The following is a 20,632-nucleotide window of genomic DNA, read 5'->3' on the forward strand; positions in this document are numbered from 1 at the left end:
AGGGTAGCCAGACCGCACACTGTGAGGGGCGGCTGGGACCCACCGTACTTGAGCGTGATGCTTTGGTGGTTGCACTGGAAATCCAGGCCCAAGATCACGCTCGCACATAGGTTCTTCATGATTAATACTTTAAAATTATCATATACAGTTCCGTTAACGCACAATTGTACCGTGCAGTAACCCAGAATGGTCGATGTCTGGGTTTTATCAGCCATAGAGATGGTACCCTGAGTAGGGACCACCTTTAGGGAGAGTTGTTGTGCCAGTTCTGGGTGGATAAAGCTCTCCGTGCTTCCACTGTCAATTAAGCATTTAACCCGGCACCCGTTTACCTCGATGTCCACCATTGATCTGGATAGCGGGTGCGGCCTGGTCTGGTCCACTGTGACCGATGCCACTGTAGGGCCCTGATCGATACAAGATGGCGTCCACGCTGTCTGCTCACAAGATGGCGGACCCCACGAGGTCGGGCAAGATGGCGTCCCAGATGGCCGCTCCCACGGCGCACACGCGGCGGTGGCGGGTTTTCCGGCGGTTGGTTTTCCGGCGGGGTTCCCTCTGCACACCTTCCCGAAGTGCCCCTTCTTACCGCACTTAAAGCAGGTGGTGCCTTTTGCCGGGCACAGGTTTCTGGTGTGCTTTGGCTGCCCGCAGAAGTAGCAGTTGGGTCCCTGACGCGTCGCGGCTGTCGTAGGGCTTCTGAGGGGAGAGCGGGGCCCAGCCGGTGTCGGGCTGTCGGGCGGGGAAGATGCCTTCCAAGATGGCGGCGCCCTCGGTGCACACGTGGCGGCGTGGACGGCGCGGGCTGAAGAGTAGGCGTCTGAGTTTCTCTGGGCCACATCCAGGGATCGCGCGGTGTCCGCAGCCTGTTTCAGGTCCAACCCCGTTTTTTCCAGCAGTCTTTGCCGGATGTAAGTGGAGCTGAGGCCTGTGATGAAGGCATCGTGAACAAGCTCGTCAGTGTACACTGCGGCTTTTACATCTCGGCACTTGCAGTCTTTGCCAAGCATTTTCAGGGTGCTTAGGAACTCCTCCACCGATTCCCCAGGTCGCTGTGCGCGGGTAGCGAGCAGGTGCCTAGCATACACCTCATTCGTAGGCTGCTGGTAATGCGCCTTTAAGATGTCGCAGGCGGCCAGGTACGTCTCGGCGTCTTGGATGAGGGGGTAAACCCGGTGGCTTACCCAATTCCGCAGAATTCCGAGTCTCATCCTCGCAGCGTCCGTAGCGTCTTTGACGGCTGCGGAATTGTCCAGGAAGAATTCCATACACTCAAACCAGTGTCCGAAGCGTGCTGATGCGTCCGGAGCATGTTGATCCAAATCGAAACGTTCGGGTTTCAGGAGTTGATCCATAGTGTTGAAAAATAAGTTAATAAAATTGATGTGCCTCAATAATTCCGAGACTCGAAGTTAGCAGAACAAAAACAAGGCTTTTATTAACTTAGAAAGTAACACGTAAGAGGGAGAGATGTCTTCCTTCTGGAGACTGAGGCCAGACTGAAGCTAGCTTACAAACGGGGCCAGGTATGGGCGGAGCCCTACACACAGCACATTCCAGCACATTCCAGTATACAATACAGCACATTCCAGTACACAATACAATGAGGCCTGGGGGAAGGGAAATGACACTGAAACCGATCTCAGTTACAGGCAGTGGTGAATGGAATATTTCATCACACCCAGAATGGTATCTTTGCAGGAACAGTGTATAAAGGACAGGGAGTGATTAACCGGGTTAGCTTGTGAGGCAGTACTAGACAGTTACAAGCAGAGTAAAGTCTACAGATGAGTAGTTATGCAGGAAATTCATTGTATCGCTATAAATCAGCATTAATGGACACTGAGTATTGATTATAGCAGTGGTCAGAGTCTGAGTTTATTCATTTACTATGTATCTGAGATCAGAAATTGTCGCTCGTGTGTAAGGTGGGTTCAGCTGGAAATAAAGATCCAGGTGGAATGGATAACCTTGCTGCCGAAAGGATTGTCACTGCCCCAGGAAGAGTTTTCAGACTGCCCCAGTACTGGGTTGAGACTGCCCCAGTACTGAGTTGAGACTGCCCCAGTGCCAGATTTAGCACCAGTTGGACACTGTGAAAATTGTCCGGTTATATTTTCCATTATAAGTTCCACAATCCAACACTGCTGCTCTAAAGGTCAGTTTGAGCTTGGTCTAAATTTGATGAAAGCACACTAATCTATTATATACAGTACAGTGTTAATGCAAGTTATAAACAATATATGCTGAATGAGAATGAAGAATTTTTGTGGCAGTCGTGCAAATGCCACCTGAAAAGTAAAGAAAATAATTGCTCAAGAAGAATTGATCGGATAAGATTTACTGATCTGTCTGAATTTAAAACTCAGTTCCTGGTGAGAGTTTGGCCCAATAGACAAGCCATGGCTGACCCGTGTTAGCAGACACACCAACCATTAGCATTACATATGCACAGTCAATGTTTTGAGTCAGTGCATCTGCATTTGGTGAGAAACATCAGTATGGTCAGGTCCCTCTGTGCCAATCTTACCCATATCCTGTGGCTAATGGGAGGGATCCCAGCCACTGCAGACTGTAGGTGGGAGTTGTTGGGAGAGCAGGAGTTCCTGTCCGCAATGTGCAGTGGCTGGAATCCTATATATTAGCACCAGGACTCGGGTGGAGCACGACTGAAGGATCATGATGTGGGAAATCTAATGCTCAGTAATTCTACCCGGCCAAACCCTGCCCCAAATTGATGCCTGTGTTTGAAGTGGGCAGAGGAAACTTTAATCAAAGTTGTATCTGGGTCTCGGCCGAGTTACTGGCTGCTCCAGAGAACTCCCACTGCAGTTACGGTGGGAGTACACCAGAACGGCGGTGGATTTTATGGGCCATTGTTTACAAATTGAACAAGTAATTTTCCCTTAAATGTTCACATCTCGAGCATAGTAAGAAGTTTCGCACGGTTAGGGGCTTCTGTAGAATTAGGCCTGTTTCTGTATCTTTCCCCTCTGTGTTGTTCCAAGTATGGACCCCAATCAGGAGCTGATGTGCAAGCGGCAGAAATTTTCTGTGAAAAGAAAATTGAAAAGTTTCATAATTTTGCCTGACATTTACTGACTAGTAACTTCTAACTAGAAAAAGCCCTGATCCTAACCAGATTATCCTGCAGTTTGTTCCAACACATGGCAGCTTATATTGTACCTAAAAATATTGAACCTGTATGTTTATCACCGAGATTACACTCCCATGTCTAAACACTAATTTATCAGGTAGTACACTGGCCGTGAGATACACTAAAGAAAAGTGTGGTATATCTAAATAACCACTGTTGAAAACACATTACTGCAATTATTGTCACATCAATTTAAGGAGAGTTGTTGGGTCGATAATATATTCTCTCTTGATAAAAAGCTAGGAGATCTAAATCATAACTATTTGAAATATGACACATCACTAACTGATGATAATAGCTTTTATTTATGCCCAGATCTCTGATTCTGGAAACACTATGGGGACTAAAATAAGGCCGTGTAGCGAATGTTTTTTCATGGTCTGCACAGAGGGGTCGTAAATGGAGTGCTCCTAAACAGAGTGTAAAAGTTGGGAATTTGGAGAGAGTGGAAGTCTCTGGTAAGTACTGGGTGAGTACTAGGTGCCAAACTGAAATTTAGTTTAACATTTTGGCTGGGAAATTGGACCAGTTTGCATTGGCTGTTGAGGCCGGTTTGAAAGAAAAAATGGCAGCCACCTTGTTTCTGCCCACTTCCGGCGTGGAATGCGGCGGCCTCCATTTTGGGCAGTCGGCAGTGCTGCCGTTGCCTGCGTTCGCTCCAGATATTTGGATGAGCTAGATCGCGATGTCAATCGGCATGCAATGCTGATTTGATGCACGCCCTGCCATTTTGGACATTGCCGCTCCTTTTAACGCCCTCTCCAAATCAGGACCAGCTGAACATACGTTCAGCAACAGGAAGGATCCCCTATCAACGCTATTTAAAGGGATCAACAGCTTGCAGCTGACTTTATTTTTCATTTCTACTGGCTCGGTGTAAGTTTGTGCAACTGTTGGAGCTTTCTACAGTTATTTAAAGTTGGTGAAGTGACTGGAAGTGTTGCAAGTGAACTTCTCTCAGCAACAAATGGAGAACGCCTTGCTTCTCATTTAAAGGGTTCTGCTCACACCACTTGCTCCCAGTCATGGCAGTTTTACTTGCAGTCCCCCTCAAACTCGAGTATGACAGGGATCTGGGGCTGAGGCAGCGAAGAAGAGGGAAAGATGCTCACAGATGAAGGAGGAGGAGGGGCAGGAGGGCTCTCAGCAGGATGCCTTACCCGGGTCTTCGGAGAGAACTTCTCCTGCTTACACTTAAGCCAGGCGGAGTGGTTTCGGAGTCTCCGATTCACCAAGGAGGTGGTCACAGAAGTCTGCCATCTCCTAGAACCAGACCTGCAGCCTCAGATCACTGTGGCCCTCAATTATTTTTGCTACCGGATCTGTCCCATCTGGAGCAAGAGACATAGCTAACATCTCCCAGTTTGCCATCCATCACTGCATCCAGGAGAAGGGACTTCATTGCCTTCTCTCTGAATAGAGAGAAGCAGGAGGAGCACCCATGTGGCTTTACCAGGATATCGGGCTTCCCCATGGTGCAGGATGGCATCGACTACACACATGTGGCTTTGCAGGCACCACATACCAATCCTGAGATATTCCATAACCGCAAAGGCTACCACTCATTTAATGTGCAGTTGGTGTGCAATCATGCCCAGCGCACCATGATGGTGAATGCCCGCAATCCTGGTAGCAGTCATGATGCCTACATCCTGTACCAGTCTGGTGTGCCAGCAATCTTCCAGCCACCACATCAAACCCAAGGGTGGCTGCTTGCAGACGAGGGTTATCTGCTCTGCACCTGGCTGTGACTCCCCTCTGCAACTCCACCACTCGTGGCCAGCACTCATATAAAGAGAGCCATGCTGCCATGAGAAACCTCTTCTAGCAGACCATCATGCGCTCAAGTAATGGCTCCCCTGCCTTGACAGCTCAGGAGGAGTCCTCCAGTACACGCCAGAGCAGGTGCCCCATTTTGCGGTGGTCTGTTGCATGGTCCACAACTTGGCCATCATCAAGTCAAAGCACTTGCCACCACAGGTTCCAGGACCACCTCAGGAGAAGGAGGATGAGGAGGAGGAGGAAGAAGGGAGTAGGAAGGCAGCAGATCCTCATTCTGGACGGGCTGTCTGTGAGCACCTCATTAGACTCCAGTTCCAGTGAATGAAACCCCAGATCCTCATTGCTCACCACTTCCCCAGCTTACCATCCCTCACATCACAGCGTCCTCCTGGGCACAAAGCTGAAATGAGAGCCACCACAAAACAAACATTCCAGACATAAATTTATAAATTTATCAAATACAAATCAAAACAACAAAATCAACTAATCACCCTTGTGAATTACCCTAGAGTCTGTCTTTTGTGTGCCTTTTCCTACTCTAGTGCTCCTACACAGTGCTACCCCAGTGGCTGCAGCATTGCTGGTGGAAGGCTGCTGACTCTCAGTGGGGGAGACTGCAGATGGCCTTGCTGGATGACCTCGAGCAGCTCTGGGCCTAGAAAGCCCGGCACATGTAGAATGCACCACATCAGCATGGGCAGCAGCAGTCTGGGCTGGCTGGATGACGGGCAGTAGCAAGGGTACTGGCTCAGTGCCAATGGTGGGAGTAGGAATGCTGTCATCCTGAGAGAGGAAAGTTGGTTCTTGCTCCACCGAGCCACTGCCATTGCTCTGAGGTGGCGCCTTAGCATACCTAGCCATCTGTTGGACGACAGATGGCTGAGCTGCCGTGAGACCCCACAAGCCCCTTTCCACACTGGTAAACGCAGCAGTCTGAACTTCCACTGCAGCACTGAGACATTGGGTCATTTCCGCCTGCGCTGCAATGGAAGCTGCGACATCGCCCATCACACCCAGCATCATGGTTGTGTTCACAAGGTCTCTTATGGAGTTGCTCATCATTTCCATCCTAGAAGTAATGGCTCCAATCTCTGCGCAAAGCCCTGTGCAAAGTAGGAGCCCGACTCCTCCATGCTCCTTGACAGTGACAAGAGGCTCTCTGGCAGGCCTGCCATTGCACCAAGCATTTCTGTGTGCACTCCCATCATCCTTCTCCTGAAGACCACACCATCAAGGTCATCATCTGAGTCCTGTGGAGCAGAAATCATGCGCAAACTCGCCCTCCGGGGAGCTGGCACCCGAGCTATCCTTTCCCCCTGCCTGGCTGCAGTCCACTCATGCCCGGTGCCTCACTACATGCCGATCCCGCCTCTATACTACCCTCCAAAGTCTGCGCTGTGCCATTTTCTGAGCTGTTGTCTGCGAGTGTCAGATACAGTGACAATTCCTCTTCTTCACTGCCCTCCTCCATGACTATGGGGACTGGCTGTGCTGGTGGGACTTCTTGGGAATGTGAAAGGAGAAAGGCACAAGGGTCGTGCCTCTGGCATGTGCAAGGTGTGGTGAGGGGAGGGGGAAAGCATGATATCCATGCATATACCATCAGCAGCTTGTAGGTGAAAAGAGATTGTAGAATGAGGGATAAGTGGGATGCAATTAGAAGGATTAGGTATGAGCATAGCATTATCATCAGCAATGCTTTCAACTTCCCCGCTCACCACGGACTCAGTAACGGCCCCTCCAATGATCTCCAGCACAGCTTCCTCCAGCTCTGTCAGGCTCTGCAGTTGGGCTTCACCTCCACCCATCTGCTGCTGCTCCCGACGGTTATGAGCCAGCTTTGCCTGCCTGAGAAAGGGAGATGTGCCAATGAGTGTGGTGCAATGTTTTTGGGTGATGTGCCTGCTGTTGTGTCTGTGTATAATAAGACACAGACTGCAGGAGAAACGGTACAACAAGTGTTTACTGAATGAGGGTTACTCTAGAACTAACTGTACAGATCACAACTCAGGGTTTATATACAGGTGTGGTCACTGCCGGTACTACAGGATACAGGAGCTGTAAAAAGTAGTTCTCTCCCTTAAAGGTACATACATTACAATTCCTCCCCTTTTAGATTAACAGTACCAAAACACTCATTTAACAATTAAATATCAAACTAATTACAATTAACACTTTTAACATGCAACATTAGCTGAAAATAGTCTATTTATAAATTCAGTCTTTGGGGAGGCTTCCTGATTCTTTCTGGATAACGCCTTTCCCGAGTGTCTCGCTCTTGGTGCGGAGGCGATTCTAGCACCCTGTCGTCAGTTGATTCATTAGCTTCCAATGCTATTGTTTCTGAGGTAGATGTGACCTGTACGTCGGGTTCCTCACCAGGTACATATGGCCAAGACATGGGGTTGACTCGTTCCTGTGACTCTAGGATCTGGTCAGCATGGCATCTCACAATGTTCTCCCCAACATCCACTGTGTACATTAGTGGCCCCTGCCATGTGCATATCGTTCCTGGTTGCCATTTCTCTGTTCGGTAGTCGCGGGCCAAGACTGGTTGCCCTACATTGAAACTCCTTGTCGGCTTCTCATTGATGTGCTGGAATTGCTTACTCTCAACATCTCTTCGTACATTTGGTCGGAGCAAATCCAGACGAGATCTTAACCTTCGGTTAAAGAACATCATGGCCGGGGCCTGGTTGGTGATTGCACGTGTCGCATTTCTGCAGGCTAATAGGAAATTGTCCACCTTATGCTGCAGTGGAATGTCGTCATCGCACATGGCCTTTACTGCTTTTTTAAAGGTTTGTACGAACCTCTCAGCCAATCCATTTGTTGCTGGATGATACGGGGCGGATGTGTAATGCCTTACCCCATTCCTTTTCATAAATCTTCGAAACTCTTCGGACACAAACTGTGGTCCGTTATCAGAGCAAATCTGCTCTGGCAAGCCGTTCCTGGCAAAAATTGTCCGTAGGACTGCAATAGTTTTCTCTGTGGTGGTGGAGGACATTTTGATCACCTCAGGCCATTTCGAGTGCGCATCCACGGCTATTAAAAACATTGAGTCCATGAATGGACCAGCAAAATCAATATGCACCCGTTGCCATGGAGATGAGGGCCACTCCCATGGGTGTAGAGGGGCATGTGGTGGTGCATTTTGGACCTTCTGGCATCCTGAGCAGCTCTTTGTCAGGTCCTCGATTTGCTGATCAATCCCCGGCCACCACACATAAGCCCTAGCAAGGCTTTTCATTTTCACCCCTCCCAGATGAGCTTCGTGATGCTCATTGAGCACTCTCTCCCTTAACTTGGGTGGTATTACCACTCGGGATCCACAAATCAAGGTCCCCTGGCATACTGACAGCTGTTCTCTTCTGGATGAGAATGCTGGCAACAGTGAGTCGCCATGTGCTGGCCATCCTTTCACCGTCAAATCATATACCCGAGACAGTGTCGGGTCATTTCGGGTCTCCTTCTCTATACCAGAGTTAGTTACTGGCAAGCATTCAATTATAGTCGAATGAAATATTTCAACAGGATCCACTGCTGGTGCTTTCTCCGCAGTAGGCAGTGGCAGGCGTGATAGCCCATCAGCGTTTCCATGCTGTTTCGTGCCCTTATACTCGATTTCATATTGGTGCGCCCCTAGAAAAAGGGACCATCTTTGTAGCCGTTGCGCAGTCATCACCGGAACGCCCTTCTTTGGATTAAAGATGGAGACAAGTGGTTGGTGGTCAGTCAGCAAAGTGAACTTCTGCCCGTGCAGATAGTGATTGAACTTTTTCACTCCCCACACTAGGCTGAGGGCCTCCCTGTCAATCTGGGCGTAGTTACGCTCGGCTGAGGTTAGTGACCGAGACGCAAAGGCTACTGGCCTCTCCGAGCCATCCGGGAATTTGTGCGACAGCACCGCCCCAATGCCATAGGGTGATGCATCACACGCAAACCGAATTGGTAGTGCTGGGTTGAAATGAGCCAACACCTCTTTTGATGTGATCAATGCTTTGCTCTTCTGGAAAGCTCGTTTAAATTCGTCACTCCACTTCCATGGTACCCCCATTTGCAGTAGGGTGTTCAGTGGGTGTAGTACGGTAGACAAATTCGGCAAGAACTTATGGTAGTAGTTCACCAGCCCGAGGAACGACCTCAGTTGTGACACATTTTCCGGTGCTGGAGCCTTGATTACTGCCTCAATCTTTTCAGGGGACTTATGTAACCCCTCTTTATCAATAAGGTGGCCACAATACGAGATCTGCTTCTGGAAAAACTCGCATTTGTGGCGATTAGCTCGGAGCCCATATTCCTGCAATCTAGTGTGCACCTGCTCCAGGTTGGCGAGGTGATCACTGTCATTTTCGCCCGTGACCAGGATGTCATCCAAATAACACTGGGACCCTGGAATCCCTTGCAGGACTTGTTCCATTGCCCTTTGCCAAATATTCGGAGCTGATGCTACCCCGAACACCAGCCGGTTGTATTGATAGAGACCTTTATGAGTGTTGATCGTGAGGTACTGTTTCGAGGCTTTTTCCACCTCCATTTGCAGGTACGCCTGGGCCAGATCAATCTTAGTGGAGCGTTTCCCTCCAGATAGCGAGGCGAAAATATCTTCAATCCATGGAAGCGGATATTGTACAGTGTGAAGGACTGGGTTCACTGTCACCTTAATGTCCCCACAGGTGCGAACCTTCTTTGGTTCCCCAGGCGTATTATTCAACGACCTCTTCATTACAGGAACGATGGGTGTAGCCCACTCGCTCCAGTCTACTTTGGACAGTACTCCTGAACGTTCCAAACCTTCCAGCTCTGCTTCGACGGCTGGGCGGATCGCATAAGGTACCGGTCTGGCCTTAATAAACCTTGGGCTTGCATTTTCCTCTATTTTGATCACCGCTGTTATGCCTTTTAGTGTTCCGAGTCCCTGCTGGAACACTTCTTGTGCGTCAGTTAGCATTTTTGACAGTCGTCCAGGTGTGATGTCGTCATCCTTTTTGGCATCTACAGTCAGTGCTTGTATGGAATGCCAATCTAGCTGTATCTTCCGGATCCATTCACGTCCTAGTAGTGGTGGTCCTCCATCTGGCAATACATATAGGTCCATTTTTGGTGTTTCCTTGCCGTTATATATAACGTTCACCCTTATTTTTCCTTTGGGGTAGACTTTTTGCCCCGTGTACGTCTTCAAGACAATCTTTGTATCTCTCAAGGGTATATGTGAGAATAGCCGCTTGTAGTCCCTTCGGCTTATGACTGTTAGGGCTGATCCTGTGTCCAATTCCATTTTCACTTGGACTCCTGCTATCTTGAGCGTGACCCAGATAGTTTGGTGATCCTCCGTTTTGATCACATTATGTAGTTTCAGACAACCCAGCCCCTTGCTTCCGGAGTCTGTATCACTTTTCTGTTCGTCTGAACTACTCTCTGTCACCTTATGTACCTTCTTGTACTTCTCCTGTGGAGATTTCTTGCTGCTGGTTTTCTTTCCCGACCTGCAGACTCTTGCTATGTGTCTTACTTTTCCACACTGTCTGCACACTTTGTCCTTGAACCAGCAATCATTATGGTCGTGTGTTGTTCTGCCGCAGCGATAGCACTTCACTGTTCCATATGACATTTCATTTGTGCCATATTCTTGCGGTCTCCGTTGTATCTCTGCAGCACCCCGTGCTGCTGCTTCATGTGATACTGCAATGCTGAAAGCCTTGTCCAGTGTAAGATCCTTTTCTGATAGAAGCCGTTTCTGGGTTCCTTCAGTTTGAAGCCCACACACAAACTTGTCCCTTAAAGTATCTGCTAGTCCCGTTCCAAACTGGCAGTGTCTCGATAGCTTGCGCAGTTCCGTTAAATACTCAGCATTACTTTCATCTTTATGCTGGTTCCTTTTGTGAAACTTAAATCTTTCTGCTATCAGCAGCGGTGTGGGGTTTAAGTGGTCCTGTGGGATTGACACAATGTTTTTGAAATCCTTTTCTACTGGCTTCTCTGGGGTTACTAGGTTTCGTAGTAAGCCATACGTTTTTGCACCCATTGCAACAATACCAGCGCTTTCTTGTCATCTGGCACTTAATTCGCCTTGCAGTATACTTCTATGCGTTCGACATATGTCATCCAATCTTCGACTTCATTGTCGAACGCTGTGATACTGCCACTCTTCGGCATTTTTGGGTGTGGTTAGACTGGCTTAAAATGGCTTCTCCCGTGCTTTCCTTTCTTCCCCGCTGTGGCTTAAAATGGCGTCTCCCGCGCTTTCCTTTCATCCCCACTGCGACTTAAAATGGCGTCTCCCGCGCTGCTGCCAACGCTGCTCTCGGCGGTCCTCGTGGCAAATGGCGATGCCCTGTGGGCTTCGTGCACTGCTCCTGCGCTGCTGCCAATGCCACTCTCTGTGGTCCTCGTGGCAATGGCAGCGCCTCGCATTTTCCTGCGCGCCTCTCTCCCCCGTTGATGCTGCTCGGCCCTTGAACACCGGCTGCGCTCTGCTCTCTCTCTTCTCTCTCCCCGTTGACGCCGCTCGGTCCTGAACACCAGCTGCGCCATGTGCGCTCTGCCCTCTCTCTCTCCCCCGTCGACGCTGCTCGGCCTTTTTCTGTGCCGCTCGGTCAGCTCTAGCCGCCGCTGTCCGGGAAGGGTCTGCGCAGTACCTGTTGCCAGCCCGTTTCACTGGACCACCGTGACTGGAAAGCCAAGCCTGGCTCTCAACAGCCTCCCCTGTGATGCTCAAATCTCCGCTGGATGACTGGGCCGTTGCCCGTGGTCGACGCCCGTGTTTCTGGACTCGACCTCCTTCCACTGTTCTCCAGGAGCGAATCCCTGGGAGGTGATGCAGAGTTGCAGGTAGGTTCGAATCTGCTCATCGCCAATGTTGTGTCTGTGTATAATAAGACACAGACTGCAGGAGAAACGGTACAACAGGTGTTTACTGAATGAGGGTTACTCTAGAACTAACTTTACAGATCACTACTCAGGGTTTATATACAGGTGTGGTCACTGCCGGTACTACAGTATACAGGAGCTGTAAAAAGTAGTTCTCTCCCTTAATGGTACATACATTACACCTGCCATGGTTGAAAAGCTGGCAGTGTGTGCAAGGTGTGAAATCTGTGTGTGATTCTTGCAGCAGTGGTAAGTGCGTGAGGGTGAGGCGAAGCTATGATTGTGAGGTATGAGTGGTGATTGCTAGAGATTGTTGGTAGGTGAGTGATGGAGTGGTGGGGTGGTGCATTGAGCAGTGTATGAGGCTAGTGGTACAGTTGGTGGGATATGGCACTTGCAGATGCATTCACTGACCTCAACCACTCGTGTGAGGTCATTAAACGTCTTGTGGCACTGGATCCAGGTCCTGGGAACAGCAGTCATCGCACTGACAGCTTGAACTATTTCCTCCCACAGCCTTCTATGTTTCTGCCTTGAAGGCCTCCTGTCCCCCTAAGGGTGGAGGACCTTAGGGCATCTTTGAACCCTCAGGACTAAGGCCTCCTGTGCCGCATCGGAAAATCTCCTCACCCTCTCTCTTGGCTGTTGGGCCATGGCTCAACACTGACAATGAGCTGCTTCTGCAACAAAGCACCTCCCCTTTAAGTAGTGCAGAGAGCCTGGGACAAAATTTATTGACCAGTAGACTGCACACGATATGGACCCCCCCCCCCCCCCGTTCAGCGCTAAGCCAATCAGCAGCGCGTTTAGCACTGAGATCAGTGCCACAATTGTTATAACGAGCAGGCAGCATGAATTTTGCATGCTGCCTGCACCACTTTGAACGGGTGCAGGCACATCACGCTTTGTGCTGCCCGCGCTAGTTTTTGAGCTTTATCCAATCTCTAGGCCTTTGAATTTAACTTAGAACTTTTAAAAACTGTAAAATAAACTGTAAGTTAGTCAACAGTTAACAGTTGATGGTTAACAGAAACTGCCTGTCGGTACAGTTAACTGTCAATCAGCTGTAAGCGTTTGTCTGAATGGGACCTAATTACTGTGAGCAGGAAGCTGAGTCAGCACTTGTCACTTGAGTGTGGCTCAAAGGTGTATAAACATAAACAGTATCTGCTGCTGCCTTTAAAGAGGAAATGGTTCGGGTACAGTCGAGGTATATTCCCATGAGGAGGAAAGGTAGGGCAATTAAAGCCAGAGCTCCCTGGATGACGAAAGAGATAGCGAAGTAAGCTGAAGCAGAAAAAGAGCACGTATGACAGATGTCATGTTGAGAATATAAGTGAGAATCAGGCTGAATATAGAAAGTTCAGAGGGGAATGAAAAAGAAAATAAGAGGGGCAAAGAGAGAGTATGGGAATAGATTGGCAGCTAACATAAAAGGGAATTCAAAAGTCTTCTATAGGTATATAAATAATAGTAAGAGGAGGGGTGGGGCTGATGAGGGACCAAAAAGGAGACCTGTGCATAGAGGCAAAGGGCATGGCTGAGGCACTAAATGAGTACTTTGCATCTGCCTTCACCAAGGAAGAAGTTGCTGCCAAAGTCATAGTGAAAGAGGAGGCAGTGGTGATACTGGATGAGATAAAAATTGATAAAGAGGAGATGCTAGAAAGGCTGTCTGAACTTAAAGTTGATAAGTCACCAGGACTGGATCGGGTGCATCCTAGGATGCTGAGGGAGGTTAAGGAGAAAATCGCGGCGGTACTCGCCATAATCTTCCAATCCTCCTTAGATACGGGGGTGGTGCCAGAGGACAGGAGAATTCCAAATGTTACACCCTTGTTCAAAAAAGGGTGCAAGAATAAACCCAGCAACTACAGGCCAATCAGTTTAACCCCGGTAGTGGGGAAGCTTTTGAAAACGATAATCAGGGACAAAGTTAACAGCCACTTGTACAAGTATGGGTTAATAAAGGAAAGTCAGCACAGATTTGTTAAAGGCAAACCGTGTTCAACTTACTTGATCGAGTTTTTGATGCGGTAACAGAGAGGGTTGATGAGGGCAATACGGTTGACATGGTGTATATGGACTTCCAAAAGGTGTTTGGTAAAGTGCCACATAATTGGCTTGCCAGCAAAGTTGAAGCCCATGGAATAAAAGGGACAGTGGCAACATGGATACGAAATTGGCTAAGTGACAGGAGACAGAGAGTAGTGGTGAACGGTTGTTTTTCGGGCTGGAGGAAGGTATACAGTGATATTCCCCAGGGGTCGGTACTAGGACCACTGCTTTTCTTGATATATATTAATGACATGGACTTGGGAGTACAGGGCACAATTTCAAATTTTCAGATGACACAAAACTTGCAAGTATAGTGAACAGTGAGGAGGATAGTGATAGATTTCAAGAAGACATAGACAGGCTGGTAGAATGGGCGGACGTGTGGCAGATGAAATTTAATGCAGAAAAGTGCGAAGTGATACATTTTGGTAGGAAGAACGAGGAGAGGCAATATAAACTAAAGGGTACAATTCTAAAGCGGGTGCATGAACAGAGAGACCTGGGGGTGTGTGTGCACAAATCGCTGAAGGTGGCAGGGCAGGTTGAGAAAGCAGTTCAAAAAGCATATGGGATACTGGGCTTCATAAATAGAGGCATAGAATACAAAAGCAAGGAAGTTATGATGAACCTGTATAAAACACTGGTTCGGCCTCAACTGGAGTATTGTGTCCAATTCTGGGCACCGTACTTTAGGAAGGCTGTGAAGGCCTTAGAGGGGGTGCAGAAAAGATTTACGAGAATGATTCCAGGGATGAAGGACTTCAGTTACGTAGATAGACTGCAGAAGCTGTGTTTTTTTTTCCTCCGAGCAGAGGCACGGGCTCGACGGGCCGAATGGCCTCCTTCTGTGCTGCAACTATTCTATGATTCGATGATTCTAACCTCTGCAGGCTCCTCCCACAGTGCCATCTACATTATGATGCGTTCTGAGGCCCAAAATCCAGTGATCCTCGGACCTCACCATTTGACACTGTGAGGCACCAAATGGGCGTTCATACCTGTGCATCACAATGTATACACTCCCCACTAAAAACTGTATGATCTCCCGGGAGAGGCAAAAAACCAGATAAAAATCCAGGCCAATTTGGGGAAAGAAAATCTGGGAAATTCCTCTCCGACCCTATGACGCGATCAAAACTAGTGCAGGAGATCACTCTGGTCCTGATAATTATACCTTTTATATGAGGTGATCTCTGCCTCACCTAGAAACAGATCCAGCTTTCGCTTGAAGGAATTCAGCGAATTGGAGCTCACCGAACAAGATGGCAGACTGTTCCAGAGGTGCACTATTCTCTGGGAAAAGAATCACCTCTTGACATCTAACCTAGATCTGGCCTTGTACAACTTAACTTTGTGACCCCGGCCCTCCCTAGCCTAGTTAATGGGAGCAAACTGTCAACTGGAATACAATCTACTCCCTTCATCATCTTATAAACCTCAATCAGATCACCCCTCAGTCTACACTTCTCTAAAGTGTTGAGTCACAGCTCTTTTAGCCTATCTTGATAATTGAGATACTTCAAATGGGGAATCAATCTAGTGGCCCACCTCTGCACCCTTTCCAAAGCCTCAATATCACCCACTGTGTCAGGAGACCAAAACTGGACATAATATTCTGACTGAGGCCTGACCAAGGTCTTGTACAAGGACAACATAATATGCTTTGTCTTATCGTTAATGGTCCTACAAATGTACCCCAACACCCTATTCACTCAAGGTATCGCTTCACAGCATTGCTCATGAACCTTTAGGGATCTATGTACTAGAACTGCCAGATCTCTTTCTTTCTCTAGCTGCTTTAATGTTTTTCCCTGAAGGGTGTATGTAATTTCAGCATTCACCCTGCCCACCTGCACAACACTGCATTTTTCCAAGTTAAACGTCATTAACCAAAGACAAGTCCCATTGCATCAAGATCTGTCAGAAGCAGTTGAGCATTGTCTACAGTCCTGACACAGACCTTAATATCATCTGCAAACTTGCAGATTGTGCCCCCAACACTTACATCTAAATCATTAATAAAATTAGTAAAAAGCAACAGTCCCAACACCGATCCCTGCGGGGCACCACCCCTATTGTTATTAAAAAGCAAGGCCACTGACTATAAGCAACAGCTTTGGAGATCTACCAGTTAAATATATAAAACTAAAAATCTTAAATTAAAACTTTAAAAGTATTATTAAAATAACCTCACCTCAGGGACAAATCAGTCAGGAAAGCAACACAACACAGCACAGCATTGGATCAGAGAGGGAACATTTAGATTCTTATTCAAGGCCACCCAGTGGCCAAATTATGCTAATCGGGGAAATTTGCACTGGCAAATCCAATTATAAATATGGACATAGGAATTTAGAATGAGGAAAAGTTGACACAAAAAGTGTGATTAAAAACATGAAAACAGGAAGTCAATTTCTGCGGGCAGGAAGCGCACATAGTGGCAAGGTTTTTAATAATATATTGCTAGACTGATGCACTATTAATAAACTAGTTTATAGAATTGTCTGCAACAGAACCCACCAAATATATCACTATCAAAGAATTGTACAATTGTGATCAGATTAGCTTTTGAAGTGAGGAGATTCACTGTTTACCAACTCAGTGTGAACACAAGTACAAAAACCCAATCCTAACAATGAGGCTGCAGTTATACTGTGGTTGATTTCAATCCTACCCACCCAGTGGAAACCAGGCAGGTGGGCTGTTAAAAACAAGGGGGTTATTTACCCACTTGTGACTTGCCCCTTTCCTGACACTGCCAATTTTAACGTGCAGGCTTCTACAGGCAAATGAGAAGCCCACCTAAAGCAATTGGGGTCCTCCTCATGAATTGACGCAAAAGTCAATGGGACATGTCTATGATGTCAATGGGACTCCGATTGATTTTAATTGGGATCTGAGCGTGGAAACCACCGTGACTTTACTTCCAGGATGAAGCAGGTCTGCACCTGGTCTCAGACAGAACAGGTCCTCCAAGGTAAGTGAAAGAATTTTCATTGTGGGGCCAGGAGGAGTAGGAGTGGACCTCCAGGCCCACCAAGGGAAGTAGTGGCCACCCTGGCACTGGATTCCACTGTTCCCTCCTGTGAGACCCTCCGGAAACCCCCTTCCCCGTGACTTACCAGCTGGCTGCAGATGGTTCCTTTGTGCTGGTCGCCAGCCTCCGGCTGCTCGATCTTCCTCTCCTGCCCGCCAGCCAGCTCCCACTTTTGGCACTTTTCGGGCAGGCAGCTGACATGTAGCACATCAGATGAGGCCCGGAAATTAAAAGAGAGGCCCGGGCCTCAAACTTAGGCCAGTGAGTGCGTAACACACTCACTCCATTCCCAATCCCGACCTGCTGCCCCCACCCCCGAAAACCCATCGGCCGTTAAAATCATCCCTGATAATGCACAGCTGGCAGACTAGAGTTATACTGTTGACTGTGCTTCAGTTCAGGTTGCACAGCGCAGCTGTTAAAGAGCCCTGTGCTTGCATGCTTGGCTCACATTGCAGAACTCTGCTAACTCTTAAGGTGATGCGAGTTGGTGGAAGTATCTGCTTTCTCCTAAACTTAAAAACATTGAAAAGTAAGTTTAGAAAGTCCCCAGGAAATCTAATGGGCCCTAGTACACTGGGCAGTCAGATCAGGGCCTGACTGCAGAGTTATACTGACACTTGTGTCAGTGAGCATTTCAATCTGTACCAAATGGCAGTATGTCTGTATCCTAAATCAGATTGTAGGTCAGCTATAGTTTTAAGTTACATTTGATCAATTTCGCAGTTTGCAAATCTAAAGAATCAAAAAAACAAAATTACTGAAAAGATAATTAACAGAATTATCTGCTGTGTCTTTCTCTGTGTTTGTAATGATTACATTCTAATATTATGGCTCTGTTCCCTCTCGTCTCCATTTAGAGAGGAGAGGCCATTTCCGGTTATAGAAGGTAATACATAAGATAAGAACATAAGACGTAGGAGCAGGAGTAGGCCATTTTGCACCTCGAGCCTGCTCTGCCATTCAATAAGATCATGGCTGATCTGATCTTGGCCTCAACTCCACTTCCCTGCCCGCTCCCCATAACCCTTGACTCCCTTACCATTCAAAAATCTGTATATCTCCACCTTAAATATATTCAATGACCCAGCCTCCACGGCTCTCTGGGATAGAGAACTCCACAGATTCACGATCCTCTGAGAGAAGAAATTCCTCTTCATCTCCATTTTAAATGGACGACCCCTTATTCTGAAACTATGCCCCATAGTTCTAGATTCCTCCATGAGCGGAAGCATCCTCTCTGCATTTACCTTGTGAAGCCCCCTCAGCATTTTATATGTTTCAATAAGATCATCTCTCATTCTTCTAAACTCTAATGAGTATAGGCCCAACCTGCTCAACCTTTCTTCATAAGACAACCCCTTCATCTCAGGAATCAACCTAGTGAACCTTCTCTGAACTGCCTCCAATGCAAGTATAGCACTCCTTAAATAAGGAGACCAGAACTGTACGCAATACTCCAGGTGTGGTCTCACCAATACCCTGTACAGTTGTAGCAGGACTTCCCTACTTTTATAGTACATCCCCCTTGCAACAAAGGTCAACATTCCATTTGTCTTCCTAATTACTTGCTCTACCTGCATGCTAACTTTTTGTGTTTCATGTACAAGGAACCTTTGATCCTTCTGTACTGCAGCATTGTGTAATCTCTCTCCATTTAAATAATAATTTGCTATTTTATTTTTCCTACCAAAGTGGATATCCTCACATTTTCCCACATTATACTCCATCTGCCAAATTTTTACCCACGCACTTAGCCTGTCTATATCCCTTTGCAGATTATTTGTGTCCCCTTCACAACTTGCTTTCCCACCTATCTTTGTATCATCAGCAAATTTGGCTACATTACACTCGGTCCCTTTATCCAAGTCATTAATGTAGATTGTAAATAGTTGAGGCCCCAACTCTGATCCCTGTGGCACCCCACTAGTTACAGTTTGCCAACCAGAAAATGATCCATTTATCCCGACTCTCTGTTTTCTGTTAGTTAGCCAATCCTCTATCCATGCTAATATATTACCCCAACCCCATGAACTCTTATCTTGTGCAGTAACCTTTAATGCCTTCTGAAAATCCAAATACACTACATCTACTGGTTCTACTTTATACACCCTGCTCATTACATCCCCAAAGAACTCCAGTAAATTTGTCAAACATGATTTCCCTTTCATAAAACCATGCTGACTCTGCTTGACTGTATTATGAATTTTCTAAATGTCCTGCTACTGCTTCCTTAATAATAGACTCCAGCATTTTCCCAATGACAGATGTTAGGCTAACTGGTCGATAGTTTCCGGCTTTCTGTCTCCCTCCTTTCTTAAATAGGGGCTTTACATTTGCAGTGTTCCAATCCTCTGAGACCTCTCCAGAATCCAAGGAATTTTGGTAGATTGCAATGAATGCATCCACTATCTCTGCAGCCACTTCTTTTAAGACCCTAGGATGCAAGCCATCAGGTCCAGGTGACTTGTCCACCTTTAATCCAATTATTTTACCGAGTACTTTTTCTCTAGTGACAGTGATTTTTTTAAAGTTATCCCCTCCCTATAGCCCCTTGATTATCTATTATTGGAATGCTTTTAGTGTCTTCTACCGTGAAGACCGATACAAAATATTTGTTCAAGGTCTCTGCCATTTCCCTGTTTCCCATTATTAATTCCCCAGTCTCATCCTCTAAGGGACCAATGTTTACTTTAGCTACTCTCTTCCTTTTTATATACCTGTAGAAGCTCTTACTGTCTGTTTTTATGTTTCTTGCTAGTTTAATCTCGTAATCTATCTTCTCTCTCTTTATCATTTTTTTAGTCATCCTTTGCTGGCTTTTAAAAATTTCCCAATCCTCTGGACTACCACTAAACTTTGCAACATTGTATGCCTTTGTTTTCAATTTGATACTATCCTTTACTTCCTTAGTTAGCCATGGATGGTTCATCCTTCTCTTAGAGTCTTTCCTTCTCACTGGAATATATTTTTGCTGAGAGTTATGAAATAGCTCCTTAAATGTCTGCCACTGCATATCTACCGTTTTACCCTTTAATCTATTTTCCCAGTCCACTTTAGCCAACTCTCCTTCATACCTTTGTAATTGCCGAGTTGTAAGTTGTGATTTCGCTGGCAATAGGAGGATTTATGAGTTCTCGCCATCTCCTGGAGGTTTACTTGATTGTCTTCAGGGATCAGAGAGGAATTCCCAGAGTTTTTCCCCAATTGGCCTAGTATTTTCTTGCCTCTCCCAGGGGGATACAGACTGGGGGAGGGGGATCAATGATACATGTGGCTGCACCATCTGGACAAGGGGTGGGACTGATGGGCTGGATGGGCTTTTCCATCCTTTGCACATTAAAGTTCATGTGCATCGACTCGTGTGGAAAGGCACAATGGTGGACTCACTGAGCTTTGTGCAGTTGAAGTATTTCTGGTTTATTTGTATAATTAAAACATGTATTATTGTTTTGACTATTAATGTTACAATATCCACTCTTAAGCATTACGCACAGACTGTCATTTTATCACCGCACCCTTCGAACAGTCATTATTTGTGTGTCCAGCTATCTCCCTGTGATACTCTAGTTATCTTCATCCATTCATACACAGAAATTGATGAAATATTTTGCAGGATTATGCCAAGTTATTCCTCCAATCCCATCCTAACCCACCCAATTAACATCAGGATAGATGTCTCTGTCTTCAGACCCACACTACTCAGGGCAATACAGCTCAGTAAC

At 47.0% G+C, this 20,632-nt stretch overlaps 1 protein-coding gene across 3 annotated transcripts in view; it reads right to left on the minus strand.

Moving 5' to 3' along the window:
- Positions 1 to 2,808: 2,808 nt before the first annotated feature.
- LOC147124928 (sodium- and chloride-dependent neutral and basic amino acid transporter B(0+)-like) overlaps positions 2,809 to 20,632 on the minus strand; it is a 146,411-nt gene continuing 128,587 nt past the window's right edge. For all 3 annotated transcript variants that reach the window (XM_085994808.1, XM_085994791.1, XM_085994800.1), the window contains one exon: positions 2,809 to 3,052. In XM_085994808.1, coding sequence (XP_085850934.1) covers positions 2,915 to 3,052 — 138 coding nt within the window. In that variant the 3' untranslated portion in view covers positions 2,809 to 2,914. The remainder of the gene's footprint in view (positions 3,053 to 20,632) is intronic.

The sequence above is a fragment of the Somniosus microcephalus genome, chromosome 1 (genome assembly GCF_052327205.1).
Source record: "Somniosus microcephalus isolate GS21.2 chromosome 1, FLI_Smic_1.0, whole genome shotgun sequence".
NCBI classification, from domain to species: Eukaryota; Metazoa; Chordata; class Chondrichthyes; order Squaliformes; family Somniosidae; genus Somniosus; species Somniosus microcephalus.